The sequence below is a fragment of the Oncorhynchus mykiss genome, chromosome Y, assembly GCF_013265735.2.
Source record: "Oncorhynchus mykiss isolate Arlee chromosome Y, USDA_OmykA_1.1, whole genome shotgun sequence".
Classification (NCBI taxonomy): Eukaryota; Metazoa; Chordata; class Actinopteri; order Salmoniformes; family Salmonidae; genus Oncorhynchus; species Oncorhynchus mykiss.
In genome coordinates this window covers 28450984-28477207 of record NC_048593.1, presented here as the reverse complement: position 1 = coordinate 28477207, position 26224 = coordinate 28450984, and the positions used below count along the sequence as shown (strand labels likewise).

The window sequence follows — 26224 nt, the reverse complement described above, 5'->3', positions numbered from 1 at the left end:
CAGTCTCATCTGAAAGTTGTAAATTCTTGGTTATCTGCACGAACCCTGGCTAACAAGTTGAATCAGCAATACAAACATTTGGTTAAATTATTTATTTACTAAATACGTAACTAATCACACAGAATTACACATACACATAATTAAATCATAACTTGATTACAAATCACGTCATAAAGGAAAACGTCCCTAGCGGGCGGAACAGATATACCAGCTTGTTACACAAAGGAAAAGGGCTGGGTTTGAGTGAAAGAGCGGGAAGACTGAGGGACACAGGGAGAAGCTGTGCTATCGTAAATACAGTATCTTATGCATTCTAAATTACCGCCCATTTGGAAAAGGAAAATGCAATAAATATTTACTCTGAGCTGCGCTTCGGTAGGTTGGTGGTAGATGGAAGGCCGTGTTGCCAAACCGAGTCTTTGAAGAATGTCTCTGGTTGTCAATTGGATAGGTTGCAGTAACGTCGTTGGGTGATAGACGGGATACTCTGTCTGTTCCTTCCTAACCCTTGTTGCATCTGCTGTTGCTAACTCAACGGCTAGGAGGTGTCACTTCTGTAGTGAATAAGAGTTCAAAGTTCATACCATTCGCAACCAAAGCTCACGCTGATGTTGGCTTCGTTCTGTAGTTATTATCTGAACCATACTGGAAGTAACAGGAAGTTATATTGTCGTCAAGGGCTTATATAGGGCTTATATAGGAAGGGAGAGGAGGGCATGTTTGAAAAGTTTTATTGCCCATGTCCCTTCACAGGGTCGGGCCACTGATTGAGCAGCCCTATCTTATGAAAACCCAAATCTCACATTTTAGAAGCTAAAATCACATTTCATCTCATCACGAATAATTTCATATTCAAACATTTAAATTGAACAACAATTCCATGTGAATCCGATAACTCTGATGTGTAGACTTTCCACTGTAGAGTTTGTCATCTTATCATTGATGAGAACGTCTCAGATGACAACCGAACTGACATCATATTCATTAAGTACCACCGCATACGTTCAATTGATTGGATGACAGCTGATGTTCCCAGAATCTCTATGTTAACCAAGGGTTTTGCAAATGTAACCTCAGTAGGGTAGAGAGAGGAAAAAAGGGTGAAGAGGTATTTATGACTGTCATAAACCTACCGCCCAGGCCAACGTCATGACAGTAAGTAAGAAGTGCCCATCAAGCCAATCCAATTTGTGGGAGGTGCTTCAGGATGCTTGGGGTGAAATCTCTTCAGATTACCTCAACAAATTGACAACTAGAATGCCGAAGGTCTGCAAGGCTGTAACTGATGCAATGGAAGATTCTTTGACGAAAGCAAAGTTTGAAGGACACAATTATTATTTCAATTAAAAATCATTATTTATAACCATGTCAACGTCTTGACTATATTTCCTATTCATTTTGCAACTCATTTCATGTATGTTTTCATAGAAAACAAGGACATTTTGAAGTGACCCCAAACCTTTGAACGGTAGTCTAATTAGAGCAGTAAAAATAATTGTTTCATCATACCGGTGGTTTATGGTCTGATATATACAACGGCTGTCAGCCAATCAGCATTCAGGGCTCGAATCGCCCAGTTTATAAAAAGAGTTATGTACAGTATTTATAGAGTGCTGCCCTCTCCCCATCTCACCCTGGTAGGCTGGTTTTTGTAGGAGTCCCAGCTGGTGAAGGGTTCCTCAGGTCCTGCTTGGTTGCCCCCTTGGTTGCGACCATGGTTGTGAAATGACCGTGGGGAGTCCTGGTGCCAGCCATGGGTCTCATAAGCCTGGTCCTTCTGGTCCCAGGGTCGTGGTGCTAATCTCTGGTCCTGATGAGGGCCCCTGCCCTGGGCATGGAAAGGTGGCCTGCCCCCCCTATGTTCCAGAGAGAAAGAAGGAATCACTACATTAAGGTGACTGTGGACTTTCTACACACAATGTAAGATCTGAACGATTGAGATGTTTCCCTCACCTGACTGAATAAATCTTGTTTAGGTGGTGAGATTGGTTGATTCCTCCATTGAACCTACAGTAGAGAAAGGGGGGTTACCATTGGCTCAGCACAGACTACAGAACAAGAAGAAGGGTTGTGATTGGGTCAGTAGGCAGTGGTGCAAGAAGAGAGCTCACCTATTTGGAGGGCCCCAGGGGCGACTGTTGACGAGGGCCCATGTTCCTCTGGAAGGTCCTCCAGCAGGGTAGGAGTCCCTGGTGTTACGGCCAGAATACTGCTCTGCTGGGTGATACATCCAGCTTGGGAAAGGACAAGCACACACTTAACACACACCATGCATACATAATATACACTTGCACAACTGCTTTAGGAACTTCAGGGAACAGATTTTCAGGAGTTAATAATTGGAAATAATGTATCTATAAACACAGCAACGAATCTACATAACAATGAGTTAAGACAGAACATGAGCAAACATACATGAACACACACTTTAGTATACAAGCAAGACGAATGATTGACATGGACACAAACAGTAAAAAAAAACAACTAAAATAAACAAAAACTTACAATTGTTTTTTCCTGCTAGCACTAACTTTATTGAGAAAAAATGTACTTACTAGCTGTGATATGTGGTATGTGGTTGTCTCACCTAGCCATCTTAAGATGAATATACTAACTGTAGACGCTCTGGATAAGAGTGTCTGCTAAATGAATAAAATGTACTGTACACAGAGGTAGAAATACTCCCCACACTTGGTCTGTGTCTGGAAAGCCCTCCACTATAAAACTGAGGGTTACACAACCCGTCTGTCTTTCTTATACTAACTTTAATTCACAACCTAGAGAGAGAGAGAAAGGGTGACAGACTGTTCAGTTGCTAAACCACAAAAACAACATGTATAAATCAATCACGAGCCACATCATGCTTGACAATCAGTCTCTGTACAGAGTCTCTACACCAGGGGTACTCAACTCTTACCCTACGACATCCAGAGCCTGCTGTTTTTCTGTTCTACCTAATATTTAATTGCATACACCTGGTGTCCCAGGTCTAAAGCAGTCCCTGATTAGAGGGGAACAATGGAAAAATTCAGTGGAACTGGCTTAGAGGGCCAGAGTTGAGTTAGAGGGCTCTACACTGTCAGTGGTGGGAAAAGCACACAATTGTCATACTTGAGTAAAAGTAAAGATACTTTAATTAAAAAAAGTGAAAGCAACCCTATAAAATACATTTAGACTTTTACTCATTTAGTATTTGGTTTTAAATATACTTAAGAATCAAAAGTAAAAGTATAAATCACTTCAAATTCCTTATTAACTTGTTATGGCTGGGGGCAATATTGAGTAGTGTCATGACCTTGGCCTGGGGGTAGGTTTACGACAGTCATAAATACCTCTTCCCCCCTTTTTCCTCTCTCTACCCTACTGATGTTACATTTGCAAACCTCTTGGTTAACATAGAGATTCTGGGAACATCAGAAGGTGGGGGGAAATTAACTATATTCTGGTAAACCGACCAATTGAACATATGCGGTGGTACTTAATGAATATGATTTCAGTTCGGTTGTCATCTGAGACATTCTCCTCAATGATAAGATGACAAACTCTACAGTGGAAAGTCTACACATCAGAGTTATCGGATTCACATGGAATTGTTGTTCAAGTTAAATGTTTGAATATAGAATTATTGGTGAAGAGAGGAAATGTAATTTTAGCTTCCAAATGAGAGATTTGGGTTTTCAAGGTTAGGGCTCTGCTTAATCAGTGTCCCGTCCCTGTGAAGGGACATGGGTTATAAAACTTTTCAAACACGCCCTCCTCTCCCTTCCTATAGAAAGCCTTGACGACAATATAACCTCCTGTTTCGAGGATGTGAGGACGACGGTCCGATGTCAGAATGGTTCAGATAATAACTACAGAACGAAGCCAACATCAGCGTGAGCTTTGGTTGTGAATGGTATGAACTTTGAACTCTTATTCACTACAGAAGTGATACCTCCTAGCCATTGAGTTAGCAACAGCAGCTGCAAACGAGGGTTAGGAAGGAACAGACAGAGTGTCCTGTCTATCACACAACGACGTTACTACAACGTATCCAATTGACCACCAGAGACATTCTTCAAAGGACAAAGGACTCGGTTTGGCAACACGGCCTTCCATCTACCATCAACCTACCGAAGCGCAGCTCAGAGTAAATATTTATTGCATTTTCCTTTCCAAATGGGCGGTAATTTAGAATGCATAAGATACTGTATTTACGATAGCACAACTTCTTCCTTCAAACCCAGACCCTTTTCTTTTGTGTAACAAGCTGTCATATCTGTTCCGCCCACTAGGGACATTTTCCTTTATGACGTAATTTGTAATCAAGTTATGATTAATTATGTGTATGTGTAATTCTGTGTGATTGGTTAGGTATTTAATAAATAAATAATTAAACCCAATTTTGTATTGCTGATTCAACTTGTTAGCCAGGGTTCGTGAAGATAAGCAAGAATTTACAACTTTCAGATGAGACTGAATTAAGGTGACGATTAATATTGACTGCTATTGATGTAAAATATTACTAAATCTTTAAGAGTTTATTCGGAAGATAACAGCTCTATAAATATTATTTTGTGGTGCCCCGACTCTCTAGTTAATTACATTCACATGATTAGCTCAATCAGGTAATCTTAATTACGGATAAATTATTTTATAGAATAGCATGTCATATCACTTAATCCGGCATAGCCAAAGACACAACAGTAGTTTAGATGAATAAGGTGCCCAGAGTAAACTGTCTGCTACTCAGGCCCAGTTGCTAATATATGCATATTATTAGTAGATTTGGATAGAAAACACTCCGAAGTTTCTAAACTGTTTGGATGATGTCTGTGAGTATAACAGAATTCATATGGCAGGCAAAAACCTGAGAAAATATCCAACCAGGAAGTGGGAAATCTGAGGTTTGTAGTTTTTCAACTCATTCCCTATCGAATGCACAGTGGCTATGGGGTCAAATTGCACTTCCTAAGGCTTCCACTAGATGTCAACAGTCTTTAGAACCTTGTTTTATGCTTCTACTGTGAAGTGGGGGCGAATGAGAGGGGAATGAGTCAGAGGTCTGCCAGAGAGCCACGAGCTGGCCACGCGCGTTCACGTGAGGGTTAGCTTGAGTTCCATTGCATTTCTGAAGACAAAGGAATTCTCAGGTTGGAACATTATTGAAGATTTATGTTAAAAACATCCTAAAAACATTGATTCTATACTTCGTTTGACATGTTTCTATGGACTGTAAATGTACTTTTTTACTTTTCGTCTGGACCTAGTGATCGCGCATCATGAATTTGGATTACCGGGCTAAACACGCAAACAAAAAGGAGGTATTTGGACATCAATTATGGACATTATCGAACAAAACAAACATTTATTGTGGCACTGGGATTCCTGGGAGTGCATTCTGATGAAGATAATCAAAGGTAAGTGAATATTTATAATGCTATTTCTGACTTATGTTGACTACACAACATGGGGGATATCTGTTTGGGTTGTTTTGGTCTCTGAGCGCTGTACTCAGATTATAGGATGGTGTGCTTTTTCAGTAAAGCTTTTTTGAAATCTGACACAGCGGTTGCATTTAGGAGAAGTGTATCTATAATTCCGTGCATAGTAATTGTATCTTAAATCAATGTTTATTATGAGTATTTATGTAAATTGATGTGGCTCTCTGAAAAAATCACTGGATGTTTTGTAACTACTGAACGTAACACGCCAATGTATACCAAGATTTTTTTATAGAAATATGAACTTTATCGAACAAAACATACATGTATTGTGTAACATGAAGTCCTATGAGTGTCATCTGATGAAGATCATCAAAGGTAGTGATTACTTTTATCTCTATTTCTGCTTTTTGTGACTCCTCTCTTTGGCTGGAAAAATGGCTGTGTTTTTCTGTGACTTGGCTCTGACCTAACATAATTGTTTGGTTTGCTTTCGTCGTAAAGCCTTTTTGAAATCGGACACTGTGGTGGGATTAACAAGAAGTGTATCTTTAAAATGATGTAAAATACTTGTATCTTTGAGGAATTTTAATTATGGGATTTCTGTTGTTTTGAATTTGGCGCCCTGCACTTTCACTGGCTGTTGTCATATCGATCCCATTAGCGGGATCTCAGCCCAAAGCAAATCAGACGGTACGATTTTCTTGTGTTTTTAATTTACGGATAGCCAGCGGCAAACTCCAATACGCATAATTTACAAACAAATAATTTGTTTTTATTGAGTCTGCCAGATCAGAGGCAGTAGGAATGACCAGGGGTGTTGTCTTGATAGGTGCATGAAAAGCATAAAAAAATGTAACGAGCATTCAAAATGTACCGAGTACTTTTGCATGTCAGGGAAAATGCATGGAGTAAAAAGTACATAATTTTCTTTAGGAATGTAGGGAAGTAAAAGTAGTCAAAAATATAAATAGTGATTGTGGAAGGACCAAGCTAACCCGTCTTCAGCCGTCAACATGGGAGTTGTTAAAAGGGGACAAAGAGGACCGGAAGGACTCTGACAAGCCCGTTCCCTGACTAATCCCGGCACGTCCGCCACCAAAATGATCGAACCCACTCCGGAAGAGGGAGAAATCACACAACAGGGTCGGTGCTATAAATGCCAGTGTCCGGACCATTACGCCTGACAATGTCCAAGAAAGGAGAAGTCCATGGCCACCGAGTCAGCGCTGGCCGTCCCGGCGCATCCTGGTCCGAGACGGCAGGATTACCCCTCTTGGTTAGCAGAAATAGCCCCAGCCCCGGAGATTCCGGCTTGAATAGAAGGACGAGACGTGGTAGCCATTCTCGACTCGGGAAGTATGGTTACTTTAGTGGAGGAGCAGGTGACCATAGCAACACTGCTGCCAGACAAAGTAGCCGTCTCCTGTATCCATGGAGACACCCACTATTACCCCACCCTGAGTCTGTCCATTCTCACCCCGAAAGGAAGGTGTACAGTCAGGGCGAAAGTACCCCAGCTGAAGGTTCCATTATTGACCGGGAGAGACTGTCCCCTATATAAGGAGCTTCGGCAGGTGACGTTACGCACCGGACAAAGGGGACCAGGTCTTCCTATCACAGGGGGGCAGGAATGCAGAGAAAGAACAAAACCAATGCATGCCTGAGATGCCTAGCCTGAGATGCAAAACCAATCCAAGCCTACAAGGAAACCTAGCCTCGGCCTCGTCCTCTGGAGCAGAGGAAGAAATACAGACACAACGCCATCTCTACGTTCGACAAGTATCCCATGCCCCATGTGCATAAACTCCTGGAGCGCTTAGGAAAGCCAAGTTCATCACCATCCTGGATTTGATGAAGGGCTATTGGCAAGTGCCGGTGGCTCCCAAGGACAGTCCAAAGACTGCCTTCGCCACACCGGAGGAGCTTTTTCAGTATGAAGATGCCCTTCGGACTGCATGGGGCTGCAGCAACTTTCCAACGCCTTATGGATGCCATTCTACAACCCCATCAATAGTACGTGGCGGCGTACATAGACGATGTGGTCATCCACAGCGAGGACTGGGATAGCCACCTCCTGCGACTACGGGCAGTGCTCGTGAGCCTGGAGGGTACAGGGCTGACTGCCAATCCCAAAAAAACACTGCTTGGGTCTGTCTGAAGCAGAATACCTGGGATACACTGTGGGGAACTGAAAAATATGCCCACAGGCCATTCGGGACTGACCTCTGCCCCAGACAAAGCGGGACGTCTGGGCATTCTTGGGGATAACGGGATATTATCGCCGTTTCATCCCAAGATATGCAACCATTGCCAACCCCCTCACAAACCTCACCAAGAAAAACTTGCCAAACCGGTTAGTGTGAAAGGACGAGACGGAAGACGTCTTCCAGTTGCTAAAAGATAGCCTGTGCTCTGATCCCGTCCGGCATGCTCCTGACTTCTCCCAAGAGTTCATTGTGCAAGTAGACGCCTCAGATACGGGGCTCGGCGCCGTCTTAGCTCAGGGTGAAGGTGAAGCAGAGAGGCCTATCTCTTTACAAGTTGGAAGCTCAGTGATCAGGAACAGAGATATGCTACCGTAGAGAAAGAGGCCTAGCCATTAAGTGAGCCCTCGATTATCTCCGGTACTACCTACTCGGGTGTAGGTTTGCCCTCGTTACTGACCATGATCCCCTCGCGTGGATGGCCAGCAAGAGAAACAATAACAACAGAATAGCCAGATGGGAATGCAGACGCGCGACCAAGATGGTGCGTCTGGTGCCCGACCCTCCAGTCCGGTCCTGAGGGGGGAGGTATGTGGAAGGACCACCAGAGGGCAGGCTGCTCCCACTGACAGTAGCCCAGCCCGGCATGTGAGTCAAGGTGATCAGAGGCAATTAAGCACAGCTCATGGTACTAATGAGCTATTCTCTTCCCCCTACAAGAGAGAGGAGAGAACTGGCAGAGGGGGGAGAAAGAAAAGAGTGTTTGCTTCTCCAAGGGAGAGGACGTACCTTTCAGAAGGGAGATGAAGGGGACAAACTACCTCGATCCGGACCACCACCCGAAGGGACCTCTTCACGGACGGATCGTTAAGGCGGTGACACACCCATGATTTGTGTTATAGTTTAAAGATACTCTCCTTATGTTCCTTTTTCTTGTAAAGAAGATTTGTGTTTTCCTTGGGAGATAATCCTTGATTGTGTTGTAGTGTTTAAGAAGAAATAAATACCTCAATAGAGAACTTTGTTCAATTAAGAATTAATTAATGAACAATTACCTGTACCTGACTCGTTTATTCCACCTTTCCGCTTTAGAGCAACCTCAAGGTACTTGGTCCGCTTACATAATGTAAAGTACAGATAGCCCAAAAATATACTTAAGTAATTTACTTACACCACTGTACATGTTAATGCACCTCCAACACTGCACTACAAATCCCTACAATGGTTCACATTATAACTGCTATCGTCCACACGCCTACTTACCTTTAGGCACTGGTCCAAGATCAGCTTTACTTTAATAACAACAAAGAAATTAGTTGCAGCTACACACACACAACACTATCCTCTCCTCTCTCCTTTTCTGTTTCACTTTCTCTCCGTGTCTGCCTCCTAATCTGCTGGAACAGTAGTTTGTTTGGGGTGAGCAGGCAGGCAGTTTATCACCAGTCAACCAGACCTGCACCCTGCAAACAGCCCCTCTCTGATCACCAACTCCCAGCAGCAACTGCAGCCTGTGGCCAGCCACTGATAAAGGCCTGCCTGCCTGGTTCTCTTAAGAGGACGGATCATAGCAACCGCTTTAGTCTCCAACCATTCTAGTCTGGACATAAAGAGGGCCACAGAGATAGCAGGGAGGGAGAGAGAAAAGGAGGCAGAGCTGATTTTCAATTTATAGATGGAATATGCATGTGTGAGACAGCAACAGAAATGGAGAATGTGTGTGTATGAATGTACTTTATCTGACAGTGAAAATGACTTTCCCATTTTTTTAATCTTATTTTTATTTCACCTTTATTTAACCAGGTAGGCCAGTTGAGAACAAGTTCTCATTTACAACTGCGACCTGGCCAAGATAGAGCAAAGCAGTGCGACACAAACAACAGAGTTACACATGGAATAAACAAACGTACAGTCAATAACACAATAGAAAAGTCTATATACAGTGTGTGCAAATCTAGTAAGATTATGGAGTTAAGGCAATAAATAGACCATAGTGGTGAAATAATTACAATTTTGCAATTAAACACTGGAGTGATAGATGTGCAGAAGATGAATGCAAAGAGAGATACTGGGGTACAAAGGAGCAAAATAAATGAATAACAATATGGGGATGAGGTATTTGGGTGGGCTATTTACAGATGGGCTATGTACAGGTGCAATGATCGGTAAGCTGCTCTGACAGCTGATGCTTAAAGTTAGAGAGGGAGATATAGATATTCAGCTTCAGTGATTTTTGCTATTTGTTCCAGTCATTGGCAGCAGAGGACTGGAAGGAAATGCGACCAAAGGAGAAGTTGGCTTTGGGGGTGACCAGTGAAATATACCTGCTGGAGCACGTGCTACGGGTGGGTGCTGCTATGGTGGCCAGTGAGCTGAGATAAGGCGGGATTTACTTAGCAAAGACTTATAGATGACCTGGAGTCAGTGGGTCTGGCGACGAATATGTAGCGAGGGCCAGCCAACGAGAGCATACAGATCGCAGTGGTGGGTGGTATATGGGGCTTTGGTGACAAAACGGATGGCACAGTGATAGACTACATCCGATTTGCTGAGTAGAGTGTTGGAGGCTTCTTTGTAAATGACATCGCCGAAGTCAAGGATCAGTAGGATGGTCAGTTTTATGAGGGTATGTTTATAGATTTAATTTTGGATTGGAGATGCTTAATGTGAGTCTGGAAGGAGAGTTTACAGTCTAACCAAACACCTAGGTATTTGTAGTTGTCCACATATTCTAAGTCAGAACCGTCCAGAGTAGTGATGCTAGACCGCGGGCGGGTGCGGGCAGCGATCGATTGAAGAGCATGCATTTAATTTTACTTGCATTTAAGAGCAGTTGGAGGCCACGCAAGGAGTGTTGTATGGCATTGAAGCTCTATGATGTTATGATGTTTATAATAATGATAATACTACTCTGTACTAAAGCACAATGCAAACACACATGCACATAAGGAATTTGTCTCTTATATGTTCCATATGGACAGCTGTACATTGCAAGTTATTACATGTCCTAAATTATCTCTCTGACTAAATTGTGGTTTGCAAATCAGCTCCATTCCATTCAGATGTTTGGTACAGTAGTTGCAGTGACAAGGGAAAACAAGGCCAGTCAGCTGTGTGTGGCCATGCCCATGTCTGACCTACCTTTGAATGAGTCTCTCCTTTCTCTCTCTTAATCCTCATCCTTTTCTCTTATCCCTAGATACTATGATGCTAAACTGAAACGCCAGTTTTGCCTGTTATGGTTTCACTACTTTTCTTATACACTGAATAAATAACTTAAAGCGCTGCCCATCCATAGGATCTGCTCAATTAATACAATTGTGTGTGCGAGTGTGTGTGTATGCTTGCATGCGTGTGTGTGTGTTTGCGAATGCGTGTTTGGAGTCAAGTCAAATTGAGGTAAACATGCTGCCTTATTATCAGTAAAACCCAAACATTCCGACCCAGGGAACTGGCCTGTGACTTAGTGAATCAGAGTAAACACACATTGTACTCATTGTGTAAAGCAGCCAGAAACACAAATTCCTTCCTTCCTTCCTTCCTTCCTTCCTTCCTTCCTTCCTTCCTTCCTTCCTTCCTTCCTTCCTTCCTTCCTTCCTTCCTTCCTTCCTTCCTTCCTTCCTTCCTTCCTTCCTTCCTTCCTTCCTTCCTTCCTTCCTTCCTTCCTTCCTTCCTTCCTCACTGCTCCTTCACTTGTGTGGCCACTCAATCAGCCACACCCCTCCCCCAACTTCTGTGCACTTCATTCTGATGAATGGACAATCGCTCTTTCAAGCAGGGGTTATGGATGGACGAGGGGGGGGGGGGGGGGGGCTGCTCAAAGTAGTCCTTGTGCATAGAGTTGTATGGTTTGTTAAACTCTGAAATCAATGGTTTTTGTTTGACATACATTTTAAAGTGAAAGATCTGAGTCAAAGTGTAATTCCGTTACCGTGGAATTGCCCAAAGCGATATAGACTTTAGGTAGAACAAGAACTCAGAACATTTTATGAGACAAAGTTATCAAATATATGGTAAGAGTGTTTGTGAGGGCTGCAACTATGCATTATAATATCTTGATTCTATAGTGTTCTTCCAAGTTACATATTCAATAATCTAGCACTTCTAGAGATCTATGCTCCATGGATGCATTCTTCACCATAATGTATGTCAGATCTAGTGAGTCTACAGGTACATGTCTGCCTCCAGGCTTGTGCCATTAATGAATTAGGACAACAAAAGGAGGACAGGTGAGAGGGGTAACATGATATCAGCCCTGTGTGTGTTTTTTTTATGTATTAAATTGTTTTTTTAACCTTTATTTAACTAGGCAAGTCAGTTGAGAACAAATTCTTATTTACAATGACGGCCTACCGGGGAACAGTGGGTTAACTGCCTTGTTCATGGGCAGAACGACATATTTTTACCTTGTCAGCTCGGGATTCAATCCAGCAACCTTTTGGTTACTGGCCCAACGCTCTAACCACTTGGCTACCTGCTGCCCCAATGTTTGTCTATGGAGTGTGTGTGCATGCACGTGTATGTATGTGTGTGTGCACGTGTATGTATGTGTGTGTGCACGTGTGTGTGTGTGTGTGTGTGTGTGAGACCGCAGAGAGATTATAGTATGTCAGCACACAGGAAATCTCTCTAATTCAGGGGGTGAGAGGGTGTAGGGGAAAAATAGCTGTTTTTACATCCTCCTTGTGTCCACAGGCAGAGAATAGACTTTGCTTACTCATCTACTGTAGCTGTCAATATACAGCAAACACTGTATACACACATACACTAACCCTCTCTCACACAGATACCAGTATGCAGCACTGTGCATTGTCCCTCACAGAAACATTATGCACACAAACAAATGCACACACACACACTTAGAATAATAAAGAATGTATTGTTTATACAAAATACATGATAGATAGACCGCTCATACACTGTATATACAAAAGTATGTGGACATCCCTTCAAATTAGTGGATTAGACTATTTCAGCCACACCTGTTGCTAACAGGTGAATAAAATCGAGCACACAGCCATGCAATCTCCATAGACAAACATTGACAGTAGAATGGCCTTACAAAAGAGCTCAGTGACTTTCAACATGGCACTGTCATAGGATGCCACCTTTCCAACAAGTCAGTCCGTCAAATGTCTGCCCTGCTAAAGCTACCCCAGTCAACTGTAAGTGCTGTTATTGTGAAGTGGAAATGTCTAGAAGCAACAACGGCTCAGCCGCGAAATGGTAGGCCACACAAGCTCACAGAATGGGACCGCCCAGCGCTGAAGTGCGTAGCGTGTAAAATTAGTCTGTCCTTGGTTGCAACACTCACTACGGAGTACAGTGCCAGCACAACAACTGTTCGTCCGGAGCGTCATGAAATGTGACTCGTTTCAGGAAACTAGGCGTATGTTGCGAGTCACTACTTCACTTTCTTTTTAACCAAAATGCGTTTTTTGGCAGAAATGCCTTCTGGAACATGTGAACTTTCATGTGCCTTAATAACAGACTTGTATGCCATCTGTAAATACGAATAAAATTGTTAAATTACGAGCCTAGTTGGATTAGCCACAGAAAAAGACAGCAATCTTCCCGCTAGCCATGATTTTGCTGAGATAATGAATGGGCTGGACATGCCGAGAGATGAGTTCAGATTGGTCTGCAATATAACACACTTCTGTCTATTTGAGCTGGTCAGTATGTGTAGGTAATCCTGTCTAACACTGCTTTTTTTTAAAGTATTGCATAGTAGAACTGCATAAGTGTTGCTCTCCACTTTCTGAAGGACCAAGTTTTGAAATCAGTGGAATTAAAGTATGATAGCTAAGGAGATTGAGAAAACAACTGTATCTGGATTACATCTTCAAACTAAGGGCAACCATGGCATTTGTGAGGCATCCATCCATGATGTATAAGGGTAAGATAGTCTAGCTAGCTACATTTTCAGATATTAGACATTTCTAATTATGACAAAGTCGTTTTCATTTCAAGTTAGTATACTGTTAGCTAGCTAGCTAACATTAGCTGGCGGGTTTGCAAGCTAACATTACATGTATGATCTTATTATTCGTATCTCAAAGCCATTTGCTTTGCTAGTTATAGACTAATGTTAGCTAGCTAACATTGAACCGGGTTGGTTAGCTACCTGCAGATTAATACAGGGTAGTAACATCATGAGTTGGGATTATGGTTCATTGTTGACCTAGCAAGCTAGCTACATGTCTTAACAAAAGACTCCACTATGCAAGTAACCATTTCAATAGATTGTCACTGCGACAACTGTTGATCGACGTAGCTGGTAAATTTGCTCTGGCTATCTACTCCGATTTCAGAGCACTCTCATCTGAGTGTGCCAGTGCGCAGAATAACTGACGAATTTACGAATGCTCAACCCCCAATGAATATGGCCGGTGTCAGTAAACGTTGGCAAAAAAAGTAAATTGCTGCTAGCAGCACAATTAAAGACACCAACGCTCTGGATAACATCAAAACAGCCTAACCAGCTCTGCAAGGGTGAGTAAAATGGTCAGTTAGCTGTTCTCTCATTTGTATCTGGAAGTAGCTAGCAAGCTAGCCAATGTTAGCTTTGTTGTTAGACTGTTGTTGTTAGGACAGAACGCTCGGATCAACCCTTAAAGAGATGGGTGGGGCTAAAGCTTAAGAGGGTGTAAACGATGCTGAAACATTCAAAGGCCCTTTTCTCAAAAGTGAGGTTACAAGTTTATCAATTTTCGAAGCAGAATTACTTTCCCATTGTTCCTCAAATACAGTGTATGATATACCATTTTGTAGCTCTGTGTCTCTGCTTTTATCCAATGTAAAAAACACAATTTCAAATTGCTACATAAGACCAAATCAAGGCGGTTGGTCACAAACGGGTTTCAATGGCCGAGCAGCCTTACACAAGACCAAAAACACCATGTGCAATGCCAAACGTCGGCTGGAATGGTGTAAAGCTCACCGCCATTGGATTCTGGAGCAGAGGAAACACATTCTCTGGAGTGATGAATCACGCTTCACCATCTGGCAGTCCGATGGACAAACCTGGGTTTTGCGGATGCCAGGAGAATGCTACCTGCACCAATGCATAGCGCCAACTGTAAAGTATGGTGGAGGAGAAATAATGTCTGTGGCTGTTTTTCATGGTTCGGGCTAGGCCCATTAGTTCCAGTGAAGGGAAATCTTCACACTACAGCATACAATGACATTCTAGACGATTCCGTGCTTCCAACTTTGTAGCAACAGTTTGGGGAAGGCCCTTTCCTGTTTCAGTATGATAATTCATTTGTGCACAAAGCAAGATCCATACATAAATGGTTTGTCGAGATTGGTGTGGAAGAACTTGACTGGCCAGCACATAGCCCTGACCTCAACCCTATCGAACACCTTTGGGCTGAATTGGAACACCGACTGCAAGCCAGGCCTAATTGCCCAACATCAGTGCGCGACCTCACTAATGCTCTTGTGGCTGAATGGATGCAAGTCCCCGCAGCAATGTTCCAACATCTAGTGGAAAGCCTTCCAAGAAGAGTGGAGGCTGTTTTCGCAGCACAGGAGGGGACCAACTCCATATTAATGCCCATGATTTTGGAATGAGATGTTCGACAAGCAGATGTCCACATACTTTTGGTCATGTAGTGTATCTCATCTCTATCTGGTCCACATCACACACACAATACAGTATACAGAGTTGCAATGGTCAGCGTGTCTCTAGTGCTTCCTGCCTGGTGCCTGAGATCACCATAGCAATCAATAATGATTCCATTTCCTCCACAAATACCTCTATCTGTACTCCCCCACTACTATTCTACCCCAAGCCGTGTCTCACACATGACCTCTAACACACACATGCAGGAATTCTGTTTCCAATGCACAGAGAGGGAGTAGAAGGAGAGTCAGAGAGAGAGAGACAGCGAGAGAGAGAATGGACATTTCATAAGACAAATGGAGAAGTGTACTGTATAGCTGAGTGAGTGGAGGGTGGAGGAAGGGGGTGGCTCCACATTTCATCTTTAGTATCTCCAGCAGCACAAAGAGAGGGACAGTCAGTCAGTCAGTCGCTTCAGTCTGCAGCCCTCCATCTGTGTCTGTCACCAAGAAGACTGGTGTCTCCATCCATGACACTGTCACCAGAGAAATCACTGTCCTCAAACCTTACTATATCTCCACGGTAACTGGTGTCTCTGTCACCAGAGAAATACATATCCCTCTCCGGGGCAACCTCGGTCTCATACTGTGACCCCCTGCCAGTGTGTGTGTGTGTGTGAGAGAGGAGAAGGAGCATTCTAGTCTTACCTTGCTGCTGAGTGCTGTGAGAGAGAGAGAGAGAGGGGGAGACAGTCTCTCTGGTCCCAGCTGTGTGAAGATGCCACTCACTCAGGGAGAGCGAGACAGCAGCCCACTTCAGCTTCAGTCTGACGTCCCGTTAAACAGAACGGGCATCCACTACCTCTGCTAGCCGGCACACACATACACGCACAGGAGAGAGGGAGGAGAAACCACTGTCAGGTAGGACACAGATGTGAGGACATGAAAGGGGTTATTGTCTGAAAAGAAGGTATGTATTGCCATTCCATTCTTCCATCTTGTCATTCCTCTCTTGTCCTCCCCTCTCCCCCCTCTCTTTCCCTCTTTCTCTCCCGCTCCCTCTCTGTCACAAACACTGTTTTCTCTGGCGTTTCTCCCCTCAGTAGACAGACAAAGAAAGGGAAGGAATGGCTCAGTAGAGAAGGCAGAGAGGAAGAGCGAGAGAAGCGAGAGTGAGGATGGCCCTGCCCCCTTTGACCAACCAGTCGGATTTAATTTATTTTTGCCTTCCTTTCTCTGGCCACTCACATAACGCCTCGTCACATCTCCTATTCCAGCCCCAGTCAACAAGACTAATTCCTGTCTACCTCACTCCTTCTCTCACTCTCTCTCTCCACATGTGTCTCTCACTCTCTACACATGTCTGTCTCTCTCTCTCTCTCTCTCTGTCTCTCACTCCACATGTCTTTCTCTCACTCCACATGTCTGTCTCTCACTCTCTCTCCACATGTCTGTCTCTCTCTCCACATGTCTGTCTCTCTCTCTCTCTCTCTCTCACCACATGTCTGCCTCTCACTCTCTCACCACATGTCTGCCTCTCACTCTCTCTCTCTCCACATGTCTGCTTCTCTCACACTCTCTCTCATCCTGTATCCTTGGCAACAAATGATATAATTTACCCCAGAGTCAAGATCAAGACTCTGCTTTACAGAGACACCTTTCCTTCACTGTGTGCTTGTGTGTGTGTGTATGTGTGTGTGTGTGTGTGAGGGCTGCACCTGACTGTCTGCATCCCCCTGCTATTTGTGTGTGTGTGTGTGTACATTTGTGTAAGTCTGTGTGTTTGTGCATGCATACACCAGTTTCTAGGGAAATGAAAGCATAAGGAAGGTTTGTATGCTCTGGCGGCTGACTTGTTTTTCAATTAGCATGTGGATTTCAGTGCAGAGGGACTGTGATTGTGTATCTCTTTGACACTCTCTCTCTCTGTGTGTGTGTGTAGGTGTGTGTGTGTGTGTGTGTGTGTGTGTGTGTGTGTGTAAATGGCCCTTGAGATATGAGTGTCAATGATATTATGACATTCCCATTATTAGTACCCATTCATTAGTTCAGATGTCGTTATGTGGGTTGTGTTATGTGGCTTGTTATGTGGGTTATGAAAAGGGAAAAACGTCTCAAATCTGTTATTAATTGCATCTCCTATTAATCTGGAAAGATAAACATCTAAGAGGATAAGTCGCCTCTAAACTGTGATGTGGGCCTATAGATGTTCATAAAGAACTGAAGTTCTTAGTCAACTCCTCCTCATCCACTATCTAGATTTTCCCTCCTCCATCCCTTCCCTTCTCTCCTCTCTTCCTATCTCTTCTCTCAAGTCAGGTGCCAGCTCCTGGGGTGAGACTGACCATCCCACTCCTTCAGAATTAGTTTATACTAGAAGACATGTTGGCCTCAGTGACCAACCAGCCATGGTGCAGAATAACACTGAGCACAATAGACATCTGCCAATGGAAGTCATATGCTTTCAAATCTCCTATTTTAGTTGCCTCAATAGACAATAGTCTCAACGTTTGCAGCAATGTTGAGGTTAAAGCAAAATGTCAAACCCTGGCTTTGAACTTTTCTGAAAATGACTCAAGAACAGTAGTGTCCCTCAACCAAAGAGGCAGAGACAACTGATTCCAATACAGCAATAATCCTCACCTGTTACGCTACACTGACACACTGTGTTTGTATCAGCCTGCTGGTGGCATAGCAACCCAGTGCAGATGTGTTTCCCTCTGTGTGGGTGAACATGGCGGAGCCTCTACAGTCAGTGCAGGAACCACAATGATACTATCTTATATGGGGGGGATGAGCTGCACCACCACACCACACCTGGCTCTGATCACACCTAAACAAATAGAACAAACTGACAGAGAGAGAGCTGGGAAAGTGAGGGCTTTCACTTCTCAGCACTTAGAGTTGCAACATTCTGGTAACGTTCTCAAATTGCCCAGGTTTTCCAGAAATCCTGGTTGTAGGATTCTTCCAACTGGGATTTCTGAAAAACCTGGGAATTTTGGAAAATGTACTGACATTTTGGCCCCCTACTTCTCAGTCAGACCTATAATACAACACTATACAAATCAGCCTGAAATACAGACGGACACGGTAGCAAACAGGCAAACTGACACATACATCCTCGACACCACAAACACTGATATGTATGTAGCCTACTGTAGGTAATCCATGTTTTTAAGACAATGTAAAGGCTGATGTTGACCTGAGTTGACACAAAGCAGAAAGCAGGAGATTAATATAAATTGCTTTTCTAAAAATAACTTTCTACAGCTCTGCTCTCCGTCCCCTTCTTTCCCACATCTACCTTCTCCTTCTCTCCAAAATGGAGGCTTCTTCCTCTGTATGCTCCAGAAAGCACAGACCTCAGAGGGGTACTGGAATGTACCACTGCAGGCTTGGAACAGGGGGGGCGGAGGTGAGCGTCTTTTTTTACCAACAGACCAGGTGGCAAGAACACCAACAGACCAGGTGGCATTTCAAAGACGACAACAGTGAAGGAGTGTGTGTGGTTGTGTGTTAGTGAGCGAGTCTGTGTGTGTCTGTGTGTGTGTGTGTGTGCGTTAACGTGTCAGAGAAAGTGTGTCTGGGCGAGTACATCCAAATGGCTGGTTGTCATGGTGATAATCACTAGGAACATGTATTGGCAGGGCAGGCACTGTATGATCTGTGACACTGCAGGGGGTGGAGGGGCTGTTTCCTCAGACAGCCATCACACTGACCCCTCACCCCTGACCTCTAACCCCAGCCTCTAATAACAAATACAAACATTTACCACTAAATTCCTGCAATGAAACACAAACACCCACACAAATCTGACCACCTGGAATCTATTTGGGAGGAAATTAAAACAGACAGCTGGTGTGTGTGCTGAACATTAACCTCATAATAGAATCACCATGGTCAAGTGGTTGGGTGTACTGGTTGGTAACCAGTGGTGGACACAGAAGAAACACACCCTGATGCCCAGAGTGTGTGTTAGGGTGTTAGTATCCACGTGGGTGAGTTGTTGTGGTTTAACGAGGGGAAACAAGGCTATTCTTTACTCATTCTATTTGCAGCCACCAGAGGAGAGTGAGTCACTGTACTGTATAAATACTGCACTAAATGTAGGTCAACGATGCCCAACCATTTTTAGCACAAGGAAGACACCAGCGTCTTTAGCCCACTATCAGGCTCCCTGTCTGGGCTGTGCACACTAGGAAACCCCCTGGCAAGCTTGAATCTAAAAGGCCTGCATTGTCATTAAACTTCTGAACAATACACTGGGTATATCCAATTCATTTTAACCCTATAACCTTTTAGCCTTTTAGCAATAAACTGGCAAGCAGCACTCCCTATCGGAAAGCTTTCTATTGACACTATGTTAATCACCTCCAGCACGGGAATATAATGTTACTATCTCTGTTTTACTACCGTGTCACAGCAACCAAACACACTCATCAACACAGACCAAAAACACTGTTGCTATAAAGTACAAGTCGATGCCTGAGTCTAAACAGAGGCTTAGAGACAAATCAGCTGACTGTGTTTAAGTACAGTGTGTGTGTGGGCCTGTGTGCATATGCATGTGTGTGGGTGTGCGTGTGTGTGTGTGTGTGTGTGTGCATGCTTAAATGTGCTGCACAATCTGCAGACATAGACAGAATACAGTATGTACACATTAAGCTACAGTTTGTGCATTGTGCTGTAGTCCGATATGAACACAGACTTACAGACATGTCCCAACACACAAACACCAGTAGACGTACCATAACAATATTTGCAAAAAGGCAATTGCACACCTACTGAACACACATACACACATTTCTTGTTTTACCTGTTATTTCCTTTGTTTTCACACCTTGGCTCCTCTCCCTTTTCCTCTGTCCTCCTCCTCGTCTCCCCCAATCCTCTCCTCTTTCTCTCGTCCCTCTCCTCTTCTCCTGGTTTCCTCTTCTTTCCTCTCTGATGCTCAGGCTCTAACACCAGACTGATCCACGTGCAGAGACCGGAGGGGCGGGGCCACACACCGCCATTTAATTCACACCGGCCAATGAGGAAGAAGGTTCTCCTGTCAATCATCCAACATTAAAAGGGGGGGGGACAAAGACAGAGTCGGCAAGTTCGTTTTGCATTGCCTGGTGCCCCGGGTGGGAGAAGTTTGTTCATTTTAGACCATTCCATTGGTCCTTAACTGAAATCTCCTCCCACCTGGGGCACCGGGACATGCAAAACGAACTTCACCAATGAAAGATAGAGGGTGTGTGTGTGGATTTGGAATAAAGCCAACAGAACTAAAAGCTATTTTTAAACCACCACACTGAGGTAGCAAAGACTCCATTTTCTCTCTGGCAGATATTGCCCAAATCATACAGCATCCTCCATACTCAGTAATGACAACTATAAAGCTTTCCATCAATACATTTATTTAAAGAAATGACAGAAATGCTCCTACTGTTCCCTTACTGTATTCAAGTGCTGGAATCAGTTGTATTGTGCTCCAATCAGAGGGACTAACTCTCTCCTTCCATACTGTATGAGACAAGCACTTTACATTTGAGTCATTTAGCACACTATTATTCAGAGTGACTCACAGTAGTGAGGCCATACATTTTAATACTGGTCACCCATTGGCATTGAACCCACAACCCTGTTGTTGCAAGAACCATGCTCTACCAACAGAGCCACACGGGACCCCTTTTTCATCCAAACATAAGATTCACATGCCCTGAATCTTGTCTCGACTACTGCGTGAGCTCACAAAACCTTCCATGCAAAAGTGCCACACGAGAGCAATGAAGTGCCATGGGAAGCTAACGACTGGGACTTCAATTATGTCAGAGGGTAAGACATTACATATGTCACGATAAATCATTTGCAGACAATATATTGGAGGAATATAGATTCATACTGGCAAAGAAGGAGGCTGCACAGACTGTCCTCTGATGGCTGTGTAGAAATGTATGTCTGTGTGATTCATCCGGAGAGAGGTGATTATGTGCTTGGCTCTGGCAGACGGACATTGGAATGAGGGATGACAAATAAGTAGTAGAGGGCGGCTGACCAGGCCAGCAGCACTGGACCCACAGGATGTCAGGTGACTTCTACATGGTCCGGGGGAGGCGGGGCAGGGGGCACTGGGTTTATGTAGGGAGGGTCTTGGTTACATGACTCACAGCCCATACCCTCTAGAGCTGCCTCTCACTGGCCCCTTCTCCTCACCTCACCCACAATCAACCAATACACCAGAGACACAGAGAGAGTAAGAGTAGTAGATAGACACATACCGCCTGAAGGACAGAGAGAGAGAGGGAGAGTCAGTGAAAAACACAGAAGGAGAGAGAGAGAGAGAGAGCGTAGATTCCAATGAGTCCAGCTGACTCCCCTTAGCAACAGCCCCAATGCTGTCTCTACCCTATTGGCCAGCCATCTACTCACAGCACAACCCCAAGTGGGCATATCAGCCAATCAGCAGGCCTTGCCGCAGAGCTGGATTCCATTTTCACCATGGAAACTGAACATTACACTCTCCATGTGTGAGTTGTGTAACATGGACCCTTACCCTGGCACTCACACATACACACAGCTTGAATGGTATCTGTCCCTTTCGACCACTTGGCCATCTTGAAAAGCAAATCCAGTGGCTACTTATTTGTATACACTATACATACTGCATATAGCATAGTGGCTCCCGTGCTGTGGCTGCATAATGTGGATGGTGAAATGCTGTGAAATCAGACACAGTATCATGAATCTGTGGAGGTGAATATGGTGTAGTAATTGAAGAATAGATACTTGTAGCAAGAGATGATTTGTGAATGCAAATGAGAGCTTGCTTCATTTACTCTCATGGATTTGTTTATTTTGGTCATCAATGCTAAAGGATGCAAATAGTGTCTGTGTGTGTACACAGGAATGTGGTTCACACAATCATAGACTATTTGAGTAATATTCATAATTTGGTTGAGCTATCTCTTTAAAGGGATACTGCGAGATTTCAAGATGTAGGTAGTTTTCTACTTCCCAGAGTCAGAAGAACTCATGTATACCATTTTTATGTCTCTGCGAGCAGTTTGGAGATTTTTGAAGTTAGGATATCATTAGCTTAGCGCAATAGCTTGCAGTCTATCGGTACAGTAGCCAGCTCCTCTCAAAAGCAGAGAAATATACCTTTAAACTACTGCAAAGCTGTGTGGTTGGTCATTTATCGTCTTACAAAGCTATACACAGTAATCAATATTTTATTAATATGTTAATGTTTAATCCTGGCTCTTCATCCCTTTGTGGTTTATGTGTCGGTCTCTACTTGCCTGACTACCCAAACTCCTTGCTCTGGCCAAACGCTACATGACGCCCATGGATGTTAGTTTCTTCTCTGCAATCAGTCTGGACTACATCTGATTACATCTGATGATTTCTAGAATGAAAATCCATTTTAGTGTCACATCTGCTCCTGCAACGCCCTCTACTGCTCATCCTGTGTCTCCTTGATCTGCTGCCACTCCACCAGTACTCTCTCCCTCTCCCTCTCTCTCTTTGTGTGTGTGTGATTGTGTGGGCGGAGACAGGTGTGCTGGAGTCAGAGCAGATCCCCACCAGCTGCAACCTGTTCCATAATCAAGACCTCTACAAATAATCAGCCCTGCCACTTCCACTCTGCCAGATTGTAATCTCTGCTCTGTCAGTCTACGTTTCTAGTCATTTGTTACTATTCAGATCCTGTTGTGCCTGTTTTCCTTGCCTGACACTGTTATCCTCTCTGCTACAGTTCTGCCCGCTCTGACTCTGGTCCCTGTCTCCAGTCATCCTGCTACTCTGTCCTGGATTTCCCACTCTATTACTCCCTTGGATTCCCCTCCGGACCTGCTTACCCTGTCTCAACCCCTCTCACTCCAGCCTCAGCCTCCGCACCTGGTTTCCAGCAACCCGCCCGAGCTTCCACTGACCTGCCCCTGGGGGGGTACTGTCACATCTGCTCCTGCCGCCACTCCCCCAATACCCTCTCCCATTCTCTGTGTGATCCTGTTGTGCCTGTTTTCCTCTCTGCTACAATTCTGCCTGCTCAGACTCTGGTCCCTGTCTCCAGTCCCACGTCTCGTCATCCTGCTACTCTATCCTGGATTCCCCACTCTACTACTCCCTTGGATTCCCTTCTGGACCTGCTTACCCTGTCTCAACCCCTCTCGTCTCAGCCTCCGCACCTGGTTTCCAGCAACCCGCTTCCCCTGACCTGCACTCCATCTCCCCCCTGTGTGTCAAATACCTGTTGGCTACTTAATCTCAGATTCTTGGCTGAGTCTGCTCTTGGGTTCCACTCCCCATAACATTTAGAGTGGTTCTTTCTGTCCAGGACCCAGAAACTGTTGGGTTGGGCCAGAGCCAGAACACAGGTGGGTAAAGGGGCATTTTTTAAAAATTGTCATTGGCTTTGATACAGATTAGTTAAAAAAAAAAACACATTTTGACACATCACCATAAACGACTTCAATGACGGAAGTCTCAGACTGAAGTATGTAGAGAACGATATAGATGCGGAAGAATTCCATTTGAGTCATCAGGCAAGGTCTCTATCCCTCTAGTGGTCTATACCAATCATAATCCTCTCGTATTCCTGCAAAAGACTAGTTCCACAAATCGCTGACTCCTTAGCTGGTGTCTGATATTGAAGGAGTTTCCCCTTGAAACCCATCATGTCCGTGGCAATGAATTTGGTGGTTGATTGTCTATTGTGGGTGGGCAGACAATATAAATTATATTCAGCCAGTGAGACCTGGCGATCATTTGTTTGGCTGCATGATTTGCCGTATCGGATATGTAAGGTTTGTTGGTGCTCGTCCCGAGGGAATAAGTATAATAGGAAAATACAGTGCCATTGGAAAGTGTTCAGACTCCTTGACTTTTTCCACATTTTGTTACGTTACAGCCTTATTCTAAAATGGATAAACAAAATAAAAATCCTCAGCAATCTACACACAATAACCCATTATGATAAAGAGAAAACAGGTTTTTACAAATGCATTAAAATGACCCTTTGCTATGAGACTCGTAATTGAGCTCAGATGCATCCTGTTTCCATTGGTCATCCTTGATATGTTTCTACAACATGATTGGAGTCCACCTGTGATAAATTCAATTGATGTGATTTGGAAAGGCACACACCTGTCTATATAAGGTCCCACAGTTGACGGTGCATGTCAGAGGAAAAAAACAAGCCATGTCGAAGGAATTATCTGTAGAGTTCTGAGAAAGGCTTGTGTCAAGGCACAGATCCGGGGAAGGGTACCAAAACATTTCTGCAGAATTGAAGGTCCCCAAGAACAAGTGGCCTCAATCATTCTTAAATGGAAGAAGTTTGGAACCACCAAGACTCTTCCTAGAGCTGGCCGCCTGGCCAAACTGAGCAATCGGGGGAAAAGGGTCTTGGTCAGGGAGGTGACCAAGAACCCGATGGTCACTCTGACAGAGCTCTAGAGTTCCTCTGTGGAGATGGCAGAACCTTCCAGAAGGACAACCATCTCTACAGTACTCCACCAATCAGGCCTTTATGGTAGAGTGGCCAGAAGGAAGCCACACCTCAGTAAAAGGCACATGACAGCCTGCTTGGTGTTTGTCAAAAGGCACCCAAAGACTCTCAGACCATGAGAAACAAGATTCTCTGGTTTGATGAAACCAAGATTGAACTCTTACGGTGAAGAATGGGGGTGGCAGAATCATGCTGTGCGGATGTTTTTCAGTGGCAGGGACTGGGAGACTAGTCAGGATCAAGGCAATGATGAAAGGAGCAAAGTATAGAGAGATCCTTGATGAAAACCTGCTCCAGAGCTCTCAGGGCCTCAGACTGATGTGAAGGTTCACCTTCCAACAGGACAACCACCCTAAGCACACAGCCAAGACAATGCAGGAGTGGCTTCGGGAAAAGTCTCTGAATGTCCTTGAGTGGCCCAGCCATAGCCTGTATTTAAACCTGAAAATAGCTGTGCAGCAACGCTCCCCATCCAACCTGACAGAGCTTGAGAGGATCTGCAGAGAAGAATGGGAGAAACTCCCCAAATACAGATGTGCCAAGCTTGCAGCGTCCTACGCAAAAAGAATTGAGGGTGTAATCGGTGCCAAATATGCGTCGACAAAGTACTGAGTAAAGGGTCTGAATACTTATGTAAATGTAATTTTTTATTTGAATAAATTAGCTAAATGTTCTAAACCTTCTTTTGCTTCGTCATTATGGAGTACTGCGTGTAGATTGATGAAGGAAAAATTTGATTTAATCAATTTTAGAATAAAATAGATCAGTGACGACAAATATGAATTTAAATCATTTTAATTTCAGGCTGTAACACAACAAAAAGGGGTCTGAATACTTTCCGTAGGCACTGTATAAAAAGTGAAATGTTCCCTCTGTTTCAAATCTTCTGAGCTTTACTTAGAAAAACAAAACACATGTAATTCATGAATTATGTACAGTGCCTTGCGAAAGTATTCGGCCCCCTTGAACTTTGCAACCTTTTGCCACATTTCAGGCTTCAAACATAAAGATATAAAACTGTATTTTTTTGTGAAGAATCAACAACAAGTGGGACACAATCATGAATGGAACGACATTTATTAGATATTTCAAACTTTTTTTAACAAATCAAAAACTGAAAAATTGGGCGTGCAAAATTATTCAGCCCCTTTACTTTCAGTGCAGCAAACTCTCTCCAGAAGTTCAGTGAGGATCTCTGAATGATCCAATGTTGACCTAAATGACTAATGATGATAAATACAATCCACCTGTGTGTAATCAAGTCTCCGTATAAATGCACCTGCACTGTGATAGTCTCAGAGGTCCGTTAAAAGCGCAGAGAGCATCATGAAGAACAAGGAACACACCAGGCAGGTCCGAGATACTGTTGTGAAGAAGTTTAAAGCCGGATTTGGATACAAAAAGATTTCCCAAGCTTTAAACATCCCAAGGAGCACTGTGCAAGCGATAATATTGAAATGGAAGGAGTATCAGACCACTGCAAATCTACCAAGACCTGGCCGTCCCTCTAAACTTTCAGC

General features: G+C 43.9%; 1 protein-coding gene across 6 annotated transcripts in view; it reads right to left on the bottom strand.

The window, feature by feature from the left end:
- Positions 1–26224, bottom strand: part of LOC110509928 (lysine-specific demethylase 6B) — a 53381-nt gene that overhangs the window by 16250 nt on the left and 10907 nt on the right. The window contains exons 2-7 of one of the 6 annotated variants that reach the window (XM_036968029.1): positions 20019–20252; positions 17843–18050; positions 15908–16063; positions 2112–2234; positions 1954–2007; positions 1634–1856 (exon numbers count right to left, since the gene is read on the bottom strand). In XM_036968029.1, coding sequence (XP_036823924.1) covers positions 1634–1856; positions 1954–2007; positions 2112–2230 — 396 coding nt within the window. In that variant the 5' untranslated portion in view covers positions 2231–2234; positions 15908–16063; positions 17843–18050; positions 20019–20252. Of the gene's footprint in view, positions 1–1633; positions 1857–1953; positions 2008–2111; positions 2235–8893; positions 9046–15907; positions 16067–17842; positions 18051–20018; positions 20253–26224 lie in introns of those variants that run through there. The other 5 variants (XM_036968028.1, XM_036968027.1, XM_036968030.1 and 2 more) reach the window with 5 other exon arrangements.